Below are 20,122 nucleotides of genomic sequence, written 5' to 3'. Positions count from 1 at the left end.
ACTAATTGAAAATAAACATTTTCAATAATACTTATTACGAGGAAGACAAATCCACAGACACAAAAATTATAATAAATATATTTACTAAAAACATTAATAATATATTCTTTTCACGCACACCTTATTTGCGCTACATAACTTAAAAGATGTAGGGACTAATACCATACTGTCGGTGTGCGCATGCGCCCAGGAAAATAAAAATTCACCCTCGTGCCTAAAGAATTACAACTTCAAAAACACCCATTATTTTTATCTAGCCATTATAAAGAAATTCACCTATATAAGTATATTATAACATACCTGATATTGGTAATCGCCTTCGATCATCCCTAATACCGCAACTATTTGATATTGTCTAGCTTTCATCGCAGATTCGTTCTTCCTCAACAATCTCAGGGCCGTAGAGGCGCTATTGGTATCTCCGAGCTGCGCCATCTGTAACGGCGAATGGCTTGGATCAAGGACTAATAATATTAAACTACCATCTCTATGGATCTCTATACCCATTATCGTTCGACTATGGCCTGAAATATTATTTTACATAGTTATCAGAAAGTACAAGAAAAGTGTTTTTATAACTATTTACACTTATAATTTTGAGAAATGGACATTTGTGACCTTATCTATCCATTGTCCTGGTTTACTTATAAGAAAATAGCAATACATAAGTTAAAGATATATTTCAGAAATTGAGGGCACTGGAGACTGGGGGCACCAACTAAGAAGAACTCAAAACAAACACAACTACTTCCAAAAGAGATGTCCTCATCTGTCCCTGCAACGATGGGACAAAAACCAATATTAGAGAACGATTTGCGTAGAAAACACCGATAACCTTAAAAAGAACAAAAGTCTAACATCTTCCCCAAAAGGTTGTCATGGTAGAAGTTACAGATATGCTGTATATTATAACCAAGAGGGCATCGATTCAACTCAAATATTCAAAAAATTAATATTTCATTGGAGAACGGATTGATGGAAGACCGAGCCTTTTGAAAAAAAAAATTGAACAATCAGCCAATTCCCACCCGGAGTTGTAGCGCTACATGATAATGATTTATAGACTGTTACTTTGGGTTGATATGTGATGGCGAAGAATCCTTTAACATCACAAAGAACTTTATTGGAGACAAAAATTAGTTGAAAGTGGTTGAGTCTGAACAAATCTCTAAATTCAAACCTGTGCTGGCATACCTTACAGATACCAGAAGTGGGGATCTAAAATTGACATTAGTTCCTCGCCAATGGAGGATTACATGTTTGTATCCGTGTCGACAGGGTGTCGGAGGTAGAATTATGGCTGATTTATCTTAAGACGGCGTAGAATAATAGACGTTGCACGTCTCCGTTGTCGCCCCGTTCCGTTGTACCATAAACTAGCCAATGCTTTTCATATCACACGATTCTTCAACGTACCCCGTAAGATAGCCACGTCCCGTCGTAAGATAAATCAGCCTAAACGTGTTGCAGTGACAGCCTTATTACAAACTCTATCGGGTTAGTTTGAAACAGTTGGATGAAAACAAATTTAGAGAGGCTGAAGACAGTTAGCAATAAGCTGAACATTCAAAAAATTCTTCTTTAAGTGCCATCTTCTCGACGGAGGTCGGCAATCATCATAGCTATTCCGACTTTAGAAACGGCTACTTTGAAAAGTTCATTTGATGTACATGCGTACCTACTATTCTCTCAGGTTGCGCAGCCACGATATTGTGCATCTCCCTATGCTTCTTTTTCCTTGAATCTTTCCCTGCATAATCAATTGCAGCAAGTTGTATTTCTCTCTACGTGTAATATATCAAAGATATTCTAATTTTTTTGTTATGATGGTATTATTGAAGATTTCCATTTTTTTATTCATGTTTCTCAGAACCTCTTTGTCTGTGACGTGTTCTGTACACGATATTTTCAGGATTCTTCTGTACACCCACAGATCCAATGAATCTAGATTTTTCATTGATGCCGCATTCAAGGTCCGAGCTTCCATTCCATAGAACAGAGTCGAGAAAATGTAGCACCTAGCCAACCTAACTCTTAGCTCCAACTTTACATCTCTTGTGCAGAGCACTTTTCTTATTTTGTTAAAATAAAAATTAGGCTACACACACCTAACACCAGTTATGATAGAAGGATTACTGTATGTGGACGACGTCGTTCTCATAGCAGACAACCCGAGAAAGATGCAACGACTAACTGATGTATGGACTGAGGAAATAGAGAAAATGAAATTAGAAATAACCATCAGCAAATGCAAGACGATGAAAATAGGTCAGCAGGAGCAGGAGATTGGAGGCGAAACACGAGTGTTCTGTAGACGACAAGAATTGGAGAGGGTGACGGCCTACGAGTACCTGGGCACGATAATATCAAATGACGGAAAGCTAGACCTAGAAATTTCAAATAGGACAAAGAAAGCTACGAAAATATATTATGCGATTAATAATATGATACTGGGAAAAAGGGAAATCAGCCAGGAAACAAAAATACAATAATACAATCACAGTACCAATTCTTCTATATGCAAGCGAGACATAGGTCACAAATAAGACATGAAAGTGCCATAAATGCAGCAGAAATGAAGCAGCTGAGAAAAATAGCTGGAAAGATGAAGATGGACAGGGAAAGGAACGAAAACATCAGAAACGTGCTAAGTCAGGAACCAATAGAGAAAACATTGAAAAAAGAAAACTGAATTGGTTTGGACATATAACTAGGATGAACGAGAACAGACTAGTAAAGAAGGTGACAGATACCAAAAGACAGGGGAAAAGAAGAAGGGGCAGACCTAGAAAGGGGTGGATATAGCAAATCAATGAAATCGGGACAAAGAGAGGGAAAACAGTGCAACAGATGAAGGAAATTGCAGGAGACCGGAAGGCGTGGAAGAAATGGGTAAAAGATGGATAGGTGATACCAAAGTCCGACGCTCTTATAGGGCATAAGGACAACGAGAAGAAGAAGAGAAGAAGTTAAAATAAAAATTTTGTCAAAAAATTAGGTTACTAAATTTCAAGGGAATAGAGCTAATTGGAACCTGTACAGTTTGTAGTCCTGGCCTGTAAATAAATCCTTAAACTCCCCAAAAGAAAGTTGAGAGTTTTATTTAGACTTATTGATGGAGTTTAATAATGAAAGGACAAGATTTGGTATAAAAGTCTTATGAATAAGTATCAGGGACAAGTAGTAGTGTCTCGCTTGGGACAAAAAGAAGAAAAGAACGAGTGACCTTTCTTACAGGTATATTTTTCTTCATAAGATCGGTACCTTTTAACAGACGGTTCAGTCAACAAGACCATACCAATATAAGAAAATTTACCTTATCACCACACAATATATTTCATCTAACATACTGCTTATTTGATCTAACACAAACCGAAGCCAGACTACAGAAAGAGTTAAGAGATATGGCGAGAGAAGAAAAAGGAAAAGGTAATGAAACGAAAGTCGGCTATCAGAAAATATGTATAAACAATGAATGGTGGAAATGGAACCATAGTACCGAAAAATTAGAGAAAATGGAAAAAAACTAAGTCTAAACAAACACAGTGGACAGATAAATACGGAAACGAATAAGGCACGAAATATGATTATGATAGGACAATGGAATGTTAGAGGGACTTTTGAAGTAGGGGCACTAAAAAATTTATCAGATGCATTGGAGAAATATGAGATAGATATTGCAGCTATACAAGAAACTAAACAAAAAGAAAATTTCTGCATAGATGTGGGAAGCTATGTATTCTTCAACAGTGGAGACAATGAACGTATATTTGGAGTTGGATTCCTTATAAAGAAAAAATTTGCCAGTCTGGTGATAGATTTTGAGGCAGTCACAAGCAGATTATGCAAAATAAGAATGAGGGGAAAATACAGAAAAATATCCCTTATAAATGTACATGCACCAACGGAAAATACAGAAGAAGATGTTAAAGATAGCTTTTATGAACAGTTAGAGCATCTGTTCTACGAAATACCATCATACGACACAAAAATAATTGTAGGAGATTTCAATGCCAAGATTGGCAGAGAGGACGTATACAAACAAATAACAGGGGGGAAAAGTAAACACAGGGAGAGTAACCTGAATGGAAAAAGAGTAATAGAATTTGCTTTCGAACACAATATGCGAATTATGAGCACTTATTTCGACCACAAAGAAATCCATAAAGGTACCTGAGTATCACCAGATGGACAAACAGTAAATCAAATAGATCATTTGCTAATAGAAGCCAAACATGCAAGAGCCATACAAGATAGCCGAAGTTATAGAGGTGCAGATGCAAATTCTGATCACTTTTTGGTCAAAGTCAAAATGGAGCAAATAATTCCCACAATCCCTAAGACTAGTTGCACAAAAATGAAAAGATATAACGGTGCACTACTTCAGAATGAAGAGGTTAAGAAAAAATTCAAGCAGAAAATTGAACAGAAAATAGAAAGCCAGACAACAGTAGATGATATAGAAAGCAGATGGGTACAGCTAAGGGGAAACATTCAAGAGGCAGCCGACTTAGTATTACTAAGAAAAAGACAAAGTAAACAAACAGACTGGTACGATGAAGATTGTAAGAAAGCAATTAGGGAGCGAAATAAAGCCAGAATAAACAGCATAATGAGAAATAATGAAGAAAGTAAACAAGCCTATGCTGAAAAAAGACGGGAAGCAAAGAAGATCTGTAGAAGAAAGAAACGGTTAAATCTAGAGCAGAAATTAGACCGAATTGAAGAAGATTTTTTAAATAAACAAGTCAGGAATTTCTACCAAGAAATAAAACGCGACCGAACCCAGTACAAAACCGCATCAAGATATTATAAAGATGAAGAGGGAAATCTGATAGGTGGAATAGATGAAAAATTAAGAAGATGGGCCAATTATTTCCAGAATATATTATGCACAGACGATCAAGACGAAATAGAGCAAATGCAACTACCACATGAAGAAGAAAGAGACCCAAATGTGAATGAAGAAGTACCTACCAAGGAAGAAATTATAGATATCATACAAAACTTAAAAAACAACAAAGCACCGGGAGAAAACGGTATCATTGCAGAGTTTTTAAAAGATGGTGGCGAAGGGCTTCAAGAAGAAATCACCGAGTTAATATGCGAAGTGTGGATCAAAGAAAATATACCCAATCAGTGGAAAGAAGCTATCCTATGTCCTGTACATAAAAAAGGAGACGTTACAGATTGTATAAATTACAGGGGAATAGCTCTACAAGATACAGTATATAAGATTCTGGCCATATTAATTAGAAATAAAATTAAAACAAAAGTGGAAAATTGTCTAGGTGAATATCAGGCGGGTTTTAGAGCACAAAGATCGGTAATAGACCAAATTTTTGCAATGAAACAAATTTTATCTAGCTCATATGAATTCAACCTAGCATTAAATATGTTATTTATTGATTTTAAACAGGCATACGATACCATAAAAAGAAGTAAAGTATATGAAACGCTAGAATATTTTGAATTTCCACCAAAAATAGTAAGATTGACTAAATGCATACTTAGTGACACTAAAAGTAAAGTTATGATAGAAGGACGGGTTTCGGATAGCTTTATCACCAATAGAGGCCTGCGACAAGGTGACCCGTTATCAACAGATTTCTTCAATTTAATTTTAGAGAAGATTATACGAGAATGCAATATCTATACTAAAGGCACAGTTTATCATCACAGGCATCAATGTGTAGCATACGCAGATGATATTACCTTAATAACAAGGAGACCTGCAGAATTAAGAGAAATCTTCAATAGACTAGAAAGAACAGCCAAGGAATATGGTTTAGAAATAAACGAAGAGAAAACGAAATATATGGCGATGAAGGGAAATGAAAATCATCTGGGACAGTCCTTTAAGATACAAAGCCCAAGTAAAGAATATAACTTCGAAATTGTCGGCCAATTCGATTACTTGGGAGTAACACTAACAAATAGGAACGAAGAGAACCAAGACATAGCAAAAAGAATGGCGAAAGGTAGTAAGAGTGCTGGAAGTCTAAATAAGATACTGAGGTCGAAGATAATATCCAGAAAAGCAAAAAAACGAATATATACAACAGTTATCCGACCTACGGTACTCTATGCTAGCGAGACCTGGACATTAAATAAAGATATGGAAGTAAAATTAGATAGATGGGAACGAAAGATCCTCAGAAGGATATATGGAGGTTTAAAAGAGGGGAATATCTGGCGAAGAAGAACGAATGAAGAAATAATGCAAATATATGGACAACAAAAAATAACAACACTCGCCAAAATTCAAAGATTAAGATGGCTTGGGCATATAGCAAGAATGGAAGAAGGAAGAGTTCCCAATCAACTAATAAACACGGAGGCTGGTACAAAAAGAAAAAGAGGACGCCCCCGAAGAAGATGGTTGGAGTCTGCAAAAGAAGATCTGAAGTCGCTGAGGGTACAAGATTGGAAAATCCTAGCACAAGACAGAAAGAAATGGAAGAAAACAATTGAAGCCTTGGGCCCCTAAGGCCTGTTGAGCTGAACTCTATATACAGTGCGTAAATCGTTCAGCTGGACATAGGGAACATACATTGTATATATTTAGATACATAAATACATACATTGTATTATATTAAGATAATTGTGGCAACTTCGCTATCTCAATGACAATGTAGTTGTTAGCATTAAGGGGCATTAACCTCAAAATTGACAATTTATTTTGGTGACACAAATAAACGTCAAAACATGACATTGTAGTAGAACTATTTTTGACCTAATGGGAAAACTGTTTCTGTTTAATTTGGAAATTAATTTTTAAATAAATGATATTTTAAAAATTAAAGTAAAATTATTAATTCATCAGTCATAATCTTTGTTTTTGATTTATTTATGGACTGCCTTGCATTCAAAATCACTCATTATATTCGTTCTAACAGCTCTATTGTACCAGAAACTCGTACTCGAACAGAAGTTTCAACACTAACACAGGTTAGCGCAGTTGCCACAATGATCTCTATGTATATTCTCTATGTCCAGCAGAACGATTTACGTACTGTATATACTGCTTATTTGATTTAATAAAAGATCGATATAATGTAAAAGGAGTCTAGGTACAAATTAGAGAAGAAGATAAGTTAATTACCAGTTAGACCAAAAGTTGAATGTTACATGGCATAGAAAACCATAGTTCCCTCCTTCCAATTAGTTCCGGAAACTAGTAGGAAGAGACAGCGATGTCGACCTCAAAACTAAAATGAGCGGAAGTAGTACAATCATTCAAGCTTAACATGAATAAAAACCTCGCAATTCTAATTGCCTTCATCGATCTTCTTGAAAAGGACCCCGCAGAAACCTTATGGGAAATGGCTTTCTGTCAAATACTCTAAAACTTTGGGTTCTGGTAGTCCTTGATGTGTAGAACAAAAGCAAAAGACTCAATGGGCGCGTAGCTTTAAAAAATCATGGTTTTAAGATATAAGCCTCTGAAGTTATAGTTACAGTGAGGACGTTTGAGTTGGAATAAATTCATTTTCTCGAGAATGGGTGACTCTGGAGATAAATTACGAATAAGGTCAATTTTTATTTTTAAATTATAATTTTTTGGCATATATATCATACTAGTGACGTCATCCATCTGGGCGTGATGACGCAATCGATGATTTTTTTAAATAAGAATAGGGGTCGTGTGATAGTTCATTTGAAAGGTTATACAATTCTCTATTCACTAATATAAACATTAACATAATTATTTATACAGGGTGCCCAAACATTTTTTTAATGCTTTTGCTCCCAAAAGTATCGGGATTAAATCAGCTTCTTCCAGATTGGAAGTTTAAAAAAAAAATTTTACTTGGCTATATTTTGAAAACGGCATTCGATTTGAAAGCAGAAACATCAAATTCAAACACACAAAAACATGTTCAAAACAACATAAATATCATTATAACTTACCTTGATGTTGTAAATATAATGGAGGTGTAAACTCTCCACCTACCGAACTCTCAAAATACTTGAGCACCCAGTTGAACAACTCAGGATGTGATCCGCCAGGTCCTGTGGGTTTGTGAAAATCTACTAGCTGACATTTTATTCGAAGAAAGGAGAGAAGCGTCACCACTTCAGTAGCTCCAATCCATTTTCTCGTATTTACTAGTCTACACTCTAATTGTTCAGATCCCTTTAAAAGAAATATAGAATAAGGAAAATATAGTTGATTGGAATTACATAAAAATACATGCAGTTATACCACTACTTTTTTAAAGAATATTCGATCATAAATAAACTGGGCGTCAGAGAAACCGGGCCACCAAAAATATTTTAGAATTTTTTTATTTTTTTTTTATTTATGCATATTAAATTAAATCTATTGTGTATTGATTCAGTTACTCTTTTATCACGTTAGTTAGTGTAAGTAAAAAATAGAAAATATGGAAAAGTTTGAGAAAATAATAGATATATTTAAAATTTCGATCTGCCATTACAATTATTACACTTATATCAATAATTAAATTATAGAGCTAAGAAAAGGCAATAGTCTAAGAGCTAGAGCCGAAAAATCATCGTCATAAGTAATATGGAGTTTGGCATGTGAAATGTGTCTATTGCATATTGATAATTATGACCCCTTTCAGGCTGACACCTCAGTGGATACAGGAAGTAGCAATAAGGGATGAAAGGGGAAAGTTAGCGCAGTCAGTAAAGGTTTTCACCTCCTATTTGCATCGATTTGCATAAAAATTGGTGACTAGTTAGAGCATACCTCAAGAAACAAAACTAATTTGGTGCCAACTTGGACTTTTGCTCTGGGGGTGAATACCACGCCTTCTCGGGGGTGAAAACTATTTTATTAAAAATATCCTCACAAATCGATAGAGGGACAAATTTTAAGTAAAATTTGTTATCATATTATTAAAATAAACCAATAATTTTTGAGTTATTAAAGATCAAAGATTTGAATTTTTCGTGAAAAAAATGCATGGTGTAAAGCGGTTTTTCATAAATAACTCAAAAACTATAAGTTTTATCAAAAACATCATAATTATCAAAATTGAAGATAATAAAAAATAAAATAGATTTGTTATTCGAAAAACCTTTGAGAATTAATTAAAAATGAGTTCAGGTGATTGAATGTATATTTTTTTCGGCTAATACTAAAATCTAAGTATTCAAGCTTAAGTAACGGGAAAACGATACATTTTATAAAATATATTTACTAAACACTTATCAAAGTACTCAGAAATACGTATCAAATGAGCTCCCAGAGAAGTTGATACCTTTAAACATTATGCTACAAACATTTTTCAAAGTTTAGGCTCCAAAAATTTGGAGCTTAATTATTATATTATTTATATAATTTTTTTGTATGTACCCGTAAATGTAACCATTATTGGACACCCCCAGTTTCTGGACATATTTAAGTTTATATTGATAGAAAAAATTCAATTATATATCGAAATAATATAAAAATAATATTTTACTAACATACAATTAATTAATATGTTCTTTTTATCATCCGTGCTCTTAAATAGACGCTATTGTATTCGCGGTGTGCAAGTACTTGGAAAGGGAAACGAGAAACGACCCTGCGCGAGTCGCGGAGAAATATTGCAACTATCTTAAATAATTCATATTGTCAATTGAAATTGTCAAATTGACGTATATTTCATACCTTCTGTCAATGAAGCAGAAAAATTACATATTGCTCCACAATATTGATATGATATGCAATTATTATATAAAGGTAAATTTAATTAATTGTATTAGGCTTGCAGTACTGCATTTTAATAACTAATTTTATTTACTACATACAATTGTTGATGTTTTCATAACATAACCTGAATCTTATTTTTTCTTCTTATTATTTTTTTTGGACTATGGCCTTGACAATTATCCAGTAACCAGGACTAATATAATTGGCCAATATAATTAAAAGTGCGAATAATAGTACAGAGCGTAGAAATAGGGGTCGCTTTGCCGAACTTGCACGGTCCCAATAGGTACTTACTACTATCATTTCCGAGTCAGCGTTTGTATTGAATATACAGTGCGTTCATAAAGTATGCAAACGGTCTATTATCTCATGACTTAATTATTTTCAGAGTTGAAGCTCCGACAGGTCGATTTTTATTTTTAAATTATGATTTTTTGACGTATATCCCATAATAGTGACGTCATCGATTTGGGCGTGATGACGTCATCGATGATTTTTTTAAAATGGGAATAGGGGTCGTGTGGTAGCTCATTTAAAAGGTGATTCAATTCTCTATTCAGTAATATAAATAATAACAGCACTATTTATACAGGGTGGTCAAAAAATTATTTTTGAATTAAATTAATTCACCTAAAAAGAAGAATGAATGTATCTTGTTTAATTTAAAATCCAGTTTACTGCTTTCAAAAAATAAGAAAATTTTTTTATTTCATAAATGAATAGGTATTGCTTTTCGCTTAAATTAAATGTGAAACAGACACCTACCCGTCTCTTGGCAGTTTAAACATTTAATTTAAGCGAAAAGCAATGTTTATTTGCCAAATAAACATTTTTTTCTCTTTTTTGACAACAGTAAAATGTATTTTAAGTTAAATAAATTACACATATTCTTCTTTTTGCAGCAAATAATTTAATTCACAAATTATTTTTTGGCCACCCTGTATAAATATTGATGTTACTGTTTATATTACTGAATAGAGAATTGAATCATCTTTCAAATGAGCTACCACTCGACCCCTATTCCTATTTAAAAAAATCATCGATGACGTCATCGCGCCCAAATCGATGACGTCACTATTATGGGATATATGTCAAAAAATCATAATTTAAAAATAAAAATCGACCTGTCGGAGCTTTAACTCTGAGATTAATTAAGTCCTGAGATAATAGACCGTTTCCACACTTTATAAATTAGTACTGTATATTAGTACTCCAAAGAATATAACGGTTTTCAACATGGCAACAGAATAACACTTGCGTGCTTAAAATAAATTGTACAGTTGATACAGATACTGCTATGAAATTAATTAAATTAATTTAATTAACTGCAAAAGAAAAATTAAATATTATTAAAAATTAAAATTTAATTATTAAATTATAATTCTAGCTTAATTCCCGAAATTCCTTTTAAAATTATTCTGTTAACTAATTTCAAAATAAATATATAAATAGCGTATGTTTTAATTTTCACTTTTTCCTAAAAAATTCGAAAGGGTTCTCTTATTCTCATCATCACACTTGCTTAGCTTTTATGTTATCAACTTCATCAGGAGCTCACTTGATAGGTATTCTTGAGTACTTTGATAAGTGTTTAGTAAGTATGTATATTTTATAAAATGCATCGTTTTCCCGTTATTTAAGCTTGAATACTCGTACTTAGATTTGAGTACTAGCCGAAAAAAATATCTATTCAATCAATCAACTATAACTCACTTTTAATTAATTCAAAAAGGTCTTTCACGTAAAGAATCTATTCGATTTTTTATTATCTTCAATTTTGGGAATCATATCTATTTTGTTAAAACTTATTTATGAAAATCCGCTTTACACCATGCAATTGTTTCACGAAAAATTCAAATCTTTGATCTTTATTAACTCAAAAAGTATTGATTTATTTTAATAACTTGATATAACAAATTTTGCTCAAAATTTGTCCCTCTATCGATTTGTGGGGTTATTTTTAATAAAATAGTTTTCACCCCCGACAAGGGGTGGTATCCACCCCCAGGGTAAAAGTGCAAGTTGGCACCAAATCAGTTTTGTTTCTTGAGGTATGCTCTAACTAGTCACCAATTTTAATGCAAATCAATGGAGGTTTAACAAAATAGGAGGTGAAAACCTTTAATGACTGCACTAACTTTCCCTTTCATCCCTTATTGCTACTTCCTGTATCCACTGAGGTGTCAGCCTGAATGGGGTCATAATTGTCAATATACAATGGACACATTTCACAGGAAAAACTCCACATTACGTATGACGATGATTTTTCGGCTCTAGCTCTCCGTCTACAAGTATCACCAGTTTCAATATTGGGCCTATTGAATAAAAAGAAGTATTTGCTTTTACTTACAAGTGTTTAAGTATTTACTTAATAGTAATTGAATAAAGTCTTATTTAATTACTATTAAGTAAACACTTAAATACGAGTAAGTAAAAGCAAATACTTCTTTTTTATTCAATAAACCCATTGTGTGTTGATATCATGGTTATGCATGATACTCATCATTCTACTTATAGAACTGATCAATCATTTGAAAAAAAAATAACTCTCAATGAGTCATTCGACGTTCTTCGCATGTTGTGGGGAGCAGGTAGACGACGTCTTATATGTCTTTTGAGAAGGCTCCATATATGCTCAATAGGATTAACGTCTGGAGATTGAGAAGGCCAGTCCATTTTTGGAATTCCAGTATCTTCAAGATACTGTGTTACCATCCTTGCCGTGTGTGGTCTCGCATTATCTTGCATTAGCAAAATACCATTACCAATAAACCCAGCATATAGCATTACACAATGTTGTAGGATCTCCATTATATTCCCGTGTGTTGTTAATGCGCCCCTCTCAATTAAGACGAGATCCGCGTGTGCCTAAAAAAATCCCTGCCCAAAACATTATTGAGCCACTACCAAAAGCAATCCGGTGTGACCGAGTGCCGGCAGCATAACGTTCTCCGGCCCATATGTAAGTCTTATTTCGACTATCTTTACCATAAATTGATATTGTAGACTCATTCGTAAACAATACTTTTTTCCAATCGTCTATTCTACAATTGACGTGTTCACGGGCAAATGCAAATTTGCTTTTTGAGTGAGCAGCAGTAAGTAATGGATCTGTTGCTGGATTGCAAGCTGTCAAACCCTGTTTAGTGCAGCCGATATGTGAAACAATTGTGCATTTAATGATAGAAACATATAATTTGGACCACACATACTACACATATCAAGGTTTAAATTTAGATATGAGACATTCCCAGATTTTGCATTGTACAAAAATGACGGGCATTCAAAATGGCGACTATACATATGCGACTAATAGCACGATAACTTTTGAACGAGACGTCAGATTTCGACCAAATTTGGTATATAGGTTCTTAAGGTACCAAAAGTTGTGTTTTTCCTGATTTTTATGTAAAAATACGTTGTTTTTCTCAATTCTTTCACCCTGTATGTATTACTTTTTAAAAAAGTTAATACCGCCATTGAAAAGAGCGTAAAAATATTTTTTAGGAAATATTTTGACGTTTTTAGTTATGTTAATTATTACCATTTAATAAATGCATAACGTATCTTCACATGTACCTATGTGCGGCAGATTCGTGCAAATATTATAAGAATTATTATGAATTTAAGGGTAGAAGCCTATAATTTGTACCACATATAATGCACATATAAAGATTCAAATTTAGATATGAGGCCACCTCAGCTTTTGTTCCTTTTACAAAAATGGCGGGCATTCAAAATGGCGACTATACATATATGACCAATAGCACGATAACTTTTGAACGAAAAGTCCGATATCAGCCAAAGGGCCTAGCCGGGTAAGATGATGAAAAGTGCCCCCAACTAGATTCGAATTCCATATAGGTCACCGTTTAGCATATATAGTGAGACTAACTTTCTGAAATTTTTAGCCCCCTGGGTGGTCATGTGACCCACCTAGAGCCTAATTAGGGTTTTTATGTTTTTATTTTTTATCTCAGCCGCATCGAGAACTAGCGAAAAACTTTAAATAAAAAAGTTGTAAGCTTTAAAAAGTTAAAAAAAAGTTTAAAAAGTAAAATGTAAATTTAAGAACGATTTTAAAATTTTAAATGGTATAAAAAAATAACTAAGACATTAGTTTTCACGAAAAAAATATATAACGTGTATTTTTGCACAATGTTTCACCCTGAATTTTTTCAAATTTTTAAAATTGGTGAAACGCACCTTTAAAAATAAAAAACCGAATTTTTTCGGTTTTTTTTTTGATACAATTTAATACATGTTTTTCAAAAAAGGTAACACCGTCACTAGAATGGGTAAAAACTTAAAAATAATTGGGGTTTGCTTAATAAAAAATTTTTGTAACGCCATCCATTTTCAAGATACAGGGCGTTGAAGAAAACAAAATTTTACACATTCTTTACGATTTTGCCGAAACTACTGGCAGCGTTGTAATAAAACTTGGCGGGTTTTAAGAGGTAGTTATTGTGCATGTTTTGACATACAATTAAGGATTTGATATTCATCATTGGCACGTATAGGGGTAATGGTCTGAACTTTTCAAAGAAAAAAGATAGTACGCCACTGACATATTTCAAATTAACAATCGTTTTTGAATTCCTCGTTTAATTTGTGACAAAAAGTCTATCTTCCTATTTTTTCATAAGACGCGCCATTTTTATTCAAAAAATAAAACATCTTAACCCTTACAAAGTATTCGAACTTCTAGTAGTTTCTACATCTACATAAACTCCATCCATTATAAAAACTAATTCGAATACTTTGGAAACGTTAAGATATTTTATTTTTTGCAGCAAAACGGCGCGTCGTATGAAAAAATGAGAAGATAGTTTTTTTATCGCAAATTGAACGAGGAATTCAAAAATGATTGTTAATTTGAAATATGTCAGTGGCGTACTATCTTTTTTTTCTTTGAAAAGTTCAGACCATTACCCCTATGCGCGCCAATGATGAATATCAAATCCTTAATTGTATGTCAAAACATGCACAATAACTACCTCTTAAAACCCGCCAAGTTTTATTAAAATGTTGCCAGTAGTTTCGGCAAAATCGTAAAAAATGTGTAAAATTTTGATTTCTTCAACGCCCTGTATCTTGAAAATGGATGGCGTTACAAAAAATTTTTATTAAGCAAACCCCAAATATTTTTCAGTTTTTTACCTATTCTAGTGACGGTGTTACCTTTTTTGAAAAACATGTATAAAATTGTATCAAAAAACGAAAAAAAAAACCGAAAAAATGCGGTTTTTTATTTTTAAAGGTGCGTTTCACCAATTTTAAAAATTTGAAAAAATTCAGGGTGAAACATTGTGCAAAACTATACGTTATATATTTTTTTCGTGAAAACGAATGTCTTAGTTATTTTTTTATACTCATTTAAAATTTTAAAATCGTTCTAAAATTTAAATTTCTCGCCAAAAATTAAAAAATAAAGTTTTTTCGGACAGAACTTTTTAAAGCTTACAATTTTTTTATTTAAAGTTTTTCGCTAGTTCTCGATGCGGCTGAGATAAAAAATAAAAGCATAAAAACCCTAATTAGGCTCTAGGTGGGTCACATGACCACCTAGGGGGCTAAAAATTTCAGAAAGTTAGTCTATGTGACCTATATGGAATTCGAATCGAGTTGGGGGCACTTTTCATCATCTTACCCGGCTTGGCCCTTTGGAATCAAGGTTCTTTTTTTGATGAATAAGATCGAGGTCTTGAACCGGAAGAATCGGTTTACCAGAAGTTGTGTTTTTGCTGTTTTTTTTTATGTAAAAATATGTTGTTTCTTTTTCAATTCTTTCACCCTGTAAATATTACTTTTTCAAAAAGGTAATACCGCCATTGAAAATAGTGTAAAAATATTTTTTATGAAATATTTTGAACTTTTTAGTTATATTAATTACCATTTAATAAATGCATAACGTATGTTCACATGTACCTATGTGCGGCAGATTAATTTTGAATGCCCGCCATTTTTGTAAAAGACAAAATCTGAGATGGCCTCATATCTAAATTTGAATCTTTGTATGTGTAGTATGTGTGGTCCAAATTGTATGCTTCTACCTTTAAATGCACAATAATTCTTATATTATTATTTGCACGAATCTGCCGCACATATGTACCTACATGTGAAGATACGGTATGCATTTATTAAATGGTAATTAATATAACCAAAGAGTTCAAAATATTTCCTAAAAAATATTTTTACGCTTTTTTCAACGCCGGTATTACCTTTTTGAAAAATTAATATATACAGGGTGAAAGAATTGAAGAAATAAACAACATATTTTTACATAAAAAATCAGGAAAAACACAACTTCTGGTAAACCCACTCTTCCGGTTGAAGAACTCGATCTTATACATAAAAAAGAACCTATATACAAAATTTCGTTGAAATCGGACTTTTCGTTCAAAAGTTATTGTGCTATTAGTCACATATGTATAGTCGCCATTTTGAATGCCCGCCATTTTTGTAAAGGGCAAAATCTGAGATGGCCTCATATCCAAATTTGAACCTTTATATGTGTAGTATATGTGGTCCAAACTATATGCTTCTACCATTAAATGCACCATAATTCTTATAATATTTGTACGAATCTGCCGCACATAGGTACATGTGAAGATAAGTTATGCATTTATTACATGGTAATTAATATAACTAAAAAGTTCAAAATATTTCCTAAAATATACTTTTAAGCTCTTTTCAATGCCGGTCTTTTTGAAAAATTAATATAGACAGGGTTAAAGAATTGAAAAACAAACAACATATTTCTACATAAAAATCAGGAAAAACACAACTTCTGGTAAACCGATTCTTCCGGTTCAAGAGTTTGATCTTGTACATCAAAAAAGAACCCATATATCAAATTTGGTTGAAGTCGGACTTTTTGTTTAAAAGTTATCGTGCTATTAGTCACATATGTATCGTCGCCATTTTGAATGCCCGCCATTTTTGTAAAAGGTAAATTCTGAGATGGCCTCATATCTAATTTTGAACCTTTATATGTGTAGTATATGTGGTCCAAATTATATGCTTCTATCCTTAAATTCACAATTCTTATAATATTTGCACGAATCTGCCGCACTAGTTGTCTTAACCTTAGTCGAACAGTAGAAATGCTGATTACTGGTCCTTGAGCTTGCTGAATTTGACTTCGGAGCATTCTGGCAGTTTGCGTTCGGTTTGGCAATGCAGCCATAGTGAGAACGCGATCTTCTCTGGGTGTTGTCCTTCTTTTGGTACCCGTACCGGGTCGCTGTTAATGAAATCGGGTCTCAAGAAATCGTTGGTAAGTTCTTTAAACAGTTGAATGACCAACATTCAATTGTCTTGCCGCATCCCTTTGGTTTGTTCCATTTTTCAGAAATGTAACAATCTGAACAGACTTTATATTACACATAGTTTCAAAAGTTATGCATCACCCCTCGTATTCACGATGTTTACGCTTTTATAAATCCGTATCTTATCACATATTTAATGGGCTTTTTTTATAAAAAATATACCATTTTTGGTTTTTTATTTTATTTGATTACTCATTTATTTGACCTGGTTTTGCTAAGGTGTAAACATTTGAAAAATTTATTCTGGTGAAATTTTTGAAAACGTGATTAAAAATGAATCGTACTTTAATTTCTGAGTTGGACCGTATAAGAATTATCGATTTAGTTGAAGAAGGCCATTCACAGCGGTTCGTGGCGGAAAGAGTGGGTGTTTCTCAAAGTGATGTCTCACGGATATGGAATAGGTTCCTGGAGACAAACTCGATACGGAATAGAGCTCGGTCTGGTAGACCCCGAGTTACCAATGATCGACAGAATAGATATATCAGAATTTCCATCTGTAGAAATTCTTCTATGTCTGTACCAGCCCTCCAAAGACAATCCAGGCATGTTACAGGAGTCAGAGTATCGTTGGCTACAATAAGAATTCCTCAGCTACAACCTAGACATGTTTTGGACCGCCTCCAGTGAGCTCAAGAAGACATACATTTCCCCCAACAGTTTTGGAATTTTGTGCTTTTTTCAGACGAGACCAGAATCTGTTTAAATAGTGATAACCGGCGAATTCGTGTGTGGCTATTTGTGCAGCTCTTGTTGGCTCTCGCCACACACAAATTCGCCGGTTATCAATATTTAAACAGATTCTGGTCTCGTCTGAAAAAAGTACAAAATTCCAAAACTGTTGGGGGAGCTGTATGTGTTCTTGAGCCCACTGGAGGCGGTCCAAAACATGTCTAGGTTGTAGCTGAGGAACTCTTATTGGTCGACGACTCCTCAAACCTGAGTCTAAAATTCTTCTTCTTATTGTAGACAACGATACTCCGATTCCTGTAGCATGCCTGAATTCTCTTTGGAGGGCTGGTACAGACATAGAAGAATTTCTACGGATGGAAATTCTGATATATCTATTCTGTCGATCATTGGTAACTCGGGGTCTACCAGACCGGGCTCTATTCCGTATCGAGTTTGTCTCCAGGAACCTATTCCATATACGTGAGGCATCACTTTGAGAAACACCCACTCTTTCCTCCACGAACCGCTGTGAATGGCCTTCTTCAACTAAATCGATAATTCTTATATGGTCCAACTCAGAAATAAAATAAAAGTACGATTCATTTTTAATCACGTTTTCAAAAATTTCACCAGAATAAATTTTTCAAATGTTACCTTGGCAAAACCAGGTCAATTAAATGGGTATTCAAATAAAATAAAAAACCAAAAAAGGTATATTTAAAAAAAAGGCCCATTAAATATGTGATAAAGATACGGATTCATAAAAGCGTAAACATCGTGAATACGAGAGGTGATGCATAACTTTTGAAACTATGTGTATATAAATGAACTTGTTTGAAGAGTCCGATTGAGCGATGAAAGTAATATGATCCTTTCAGACATTTTAGGAGGCATCCACACATTCTAGTTTCAAAAACAAGTTTGAAATTGTAACATAACATCGAAAAAATGTAAAAATGTATATCATCGTAACATATTACTAACCTGAATATCAAAGCCCTGTGACCAAGCCTGTTCGATTAATCCCTGAATCCTAGATATACTAGGCACCGAACTTCGAGGCGGCTTCTGATCCTGCCACAGTTTGTACAATTTCTCGTTGTAACCTGTATGAGTGAGTAAACTCGAAATGAGCATTTGGGTGTTTCTGTACCCGCACCCCCAGCCTCGATCGCCATAAGACGAAGCATAGTGGTCCACGCAAGTACAGAGAAGAGTTCGTACTACATTTGTAGCGTTGTTACTTATTGCTCTCACCCTCGGTACCTAAAACCAAAGTAAAATATTTATAACAATTTATTTTCTGTAAAATCAACAAGATTTAACTGTTAGTATAAATAAAATGAAACCGTTTTATCGTTGAGTCAAACAACTTCTTTGACCCAACGAATATATGTGTAGTCGGTGAACAAAAGCAGACAAGTCAAAATTTGAGTATTTTCAGGAAGCGAAAAAAACTATTTTAAAATTAAATGTATAGCTTTTATTAATTAAAATTATGTATATAAGTTACCTTTATTATAATACAAAATAAAAAAATCATAAGTGTTCAATATTTTGGATTATGATTGACTTGTCCACTTAGGTACCTACGTCTTTCTTTATTGAATTAACTTATAAGGCCCAAATGAAGTGCAAACTTTAACTTAAAAAACAAACATAAATATTAGTTACTATAGTCTTTTCTATTAAGGCTGTATTTGAATTATTTAACGATTGCCAACTCTTTCGTATATCGAAGCCATATTTTTTCCAACCATCGGAACTGACAACCATCAGTGTCTTTAATTCTTAGTAACATGCAACCTTTAAGTAATGATAAGAAATCAAAGAAGTCCGTTTGTGACATTTCCGTAACTGTGAATTTAGAGCTGCTTGAACGTACAAGTTGTATCCAGTAATCATCATCATCATGCAACCTCTTCTGGCCACTGCTGGACATGGGTCTCTCCCATTTTTGGCCACTCTTCACAGTTGTGTGCGTCTTGTTGCCAGTTCTTGGATATTCGTTTAATGTCGTCCATCCAGCGTGTTGGTGGTCGTCTTGTGCTGCGTTTGTCTTCTCTTGGGCGCCAGTCAATTAGTTTGCTAGTCCATCTTGAGTTTTTTAGTCTCGCTATGTGACCAGCCCAATTTCATTTCAGCTTGGCTATACGTTCGACAACATCAGTGATACCTGTTCTTTTCCTTAGGTCTTGGTTCCTTATTTTGTCTTTTCTTGTCACGCCGAGAAGCGATCTTTCCATGAGCCTTTGTGCCACTCGCATTTTTAGTGCTGTTGTTTTTGTGAGCGTGAGAGTTTTAGCTCCGTATAGAAGAATACACTGGTCAAATGTCTTCCGTATCCAGTAATGAGGGTGAAATATTTGAATTGTCAGTTTTCTTCTTTTTATTCTCAATTATACTGTTATCTACTTCCAAATGAGTGTGGCCTGGTACCAAA

At 33.9% G+C, this 20,122-nt stretch overlaps 1 protein-coding gene across 4 annotated transcripts in view; it reads right to left on the bottom strand.

Annotated features, from left to right (window-relative positions):
- The window catches only part of LOC114336778 (zinc finger-containing ubiquitin peptidase 1-like), a 135,461-nt gene that overhangs the window by 11,479 nt on the left and 103,860 nt on the right, over nt 1–20,122 (bottom strand). For 3 of the 4 annotated variants that reach the window (XM_028287155.2, XM_050646860.1, XM_050646859.1), the window contains exons 7-9: nt 18,664–18,945; nt 7,915–8,140; nt 301–524 (exon numbers count right to left, since the gene is read on the bottom strand). In XM_028287155.2, the coding sequence (XP_028142956.1) occupies nt 301–524; nt 7,915–8,140; nt 18,664–18,945 (732 nt within the window). The remainder of the gene's footprint in view (nt 1–300; nt 525–7,914; nt 8,141–18,663; nt 18,946–20,122) is intronic. The other variant, XM_028287154.2, reaches the window with a different exon arrangement.

The sequence above is a fragment of the Diabrotica virgifera genome, chromosome 3 (assembly GCF_917563875.1).
Source record: "Diabrotica virgifera virgifera chromosome 3, PGI_DIABVI_V3a".
NCBI classification, from domain to species: Eukaryota; Metazoa; Arthropoda; class Insecta; order Coleoptera; family Chrysomelidae; genus Diabrotica; species Diabrotica virgifera.
The sequence above is the reverse complement of the archived record's forward strand: the minus strand, read 5'-3'. Positions and strand labels throughout refer to the sequence as shown.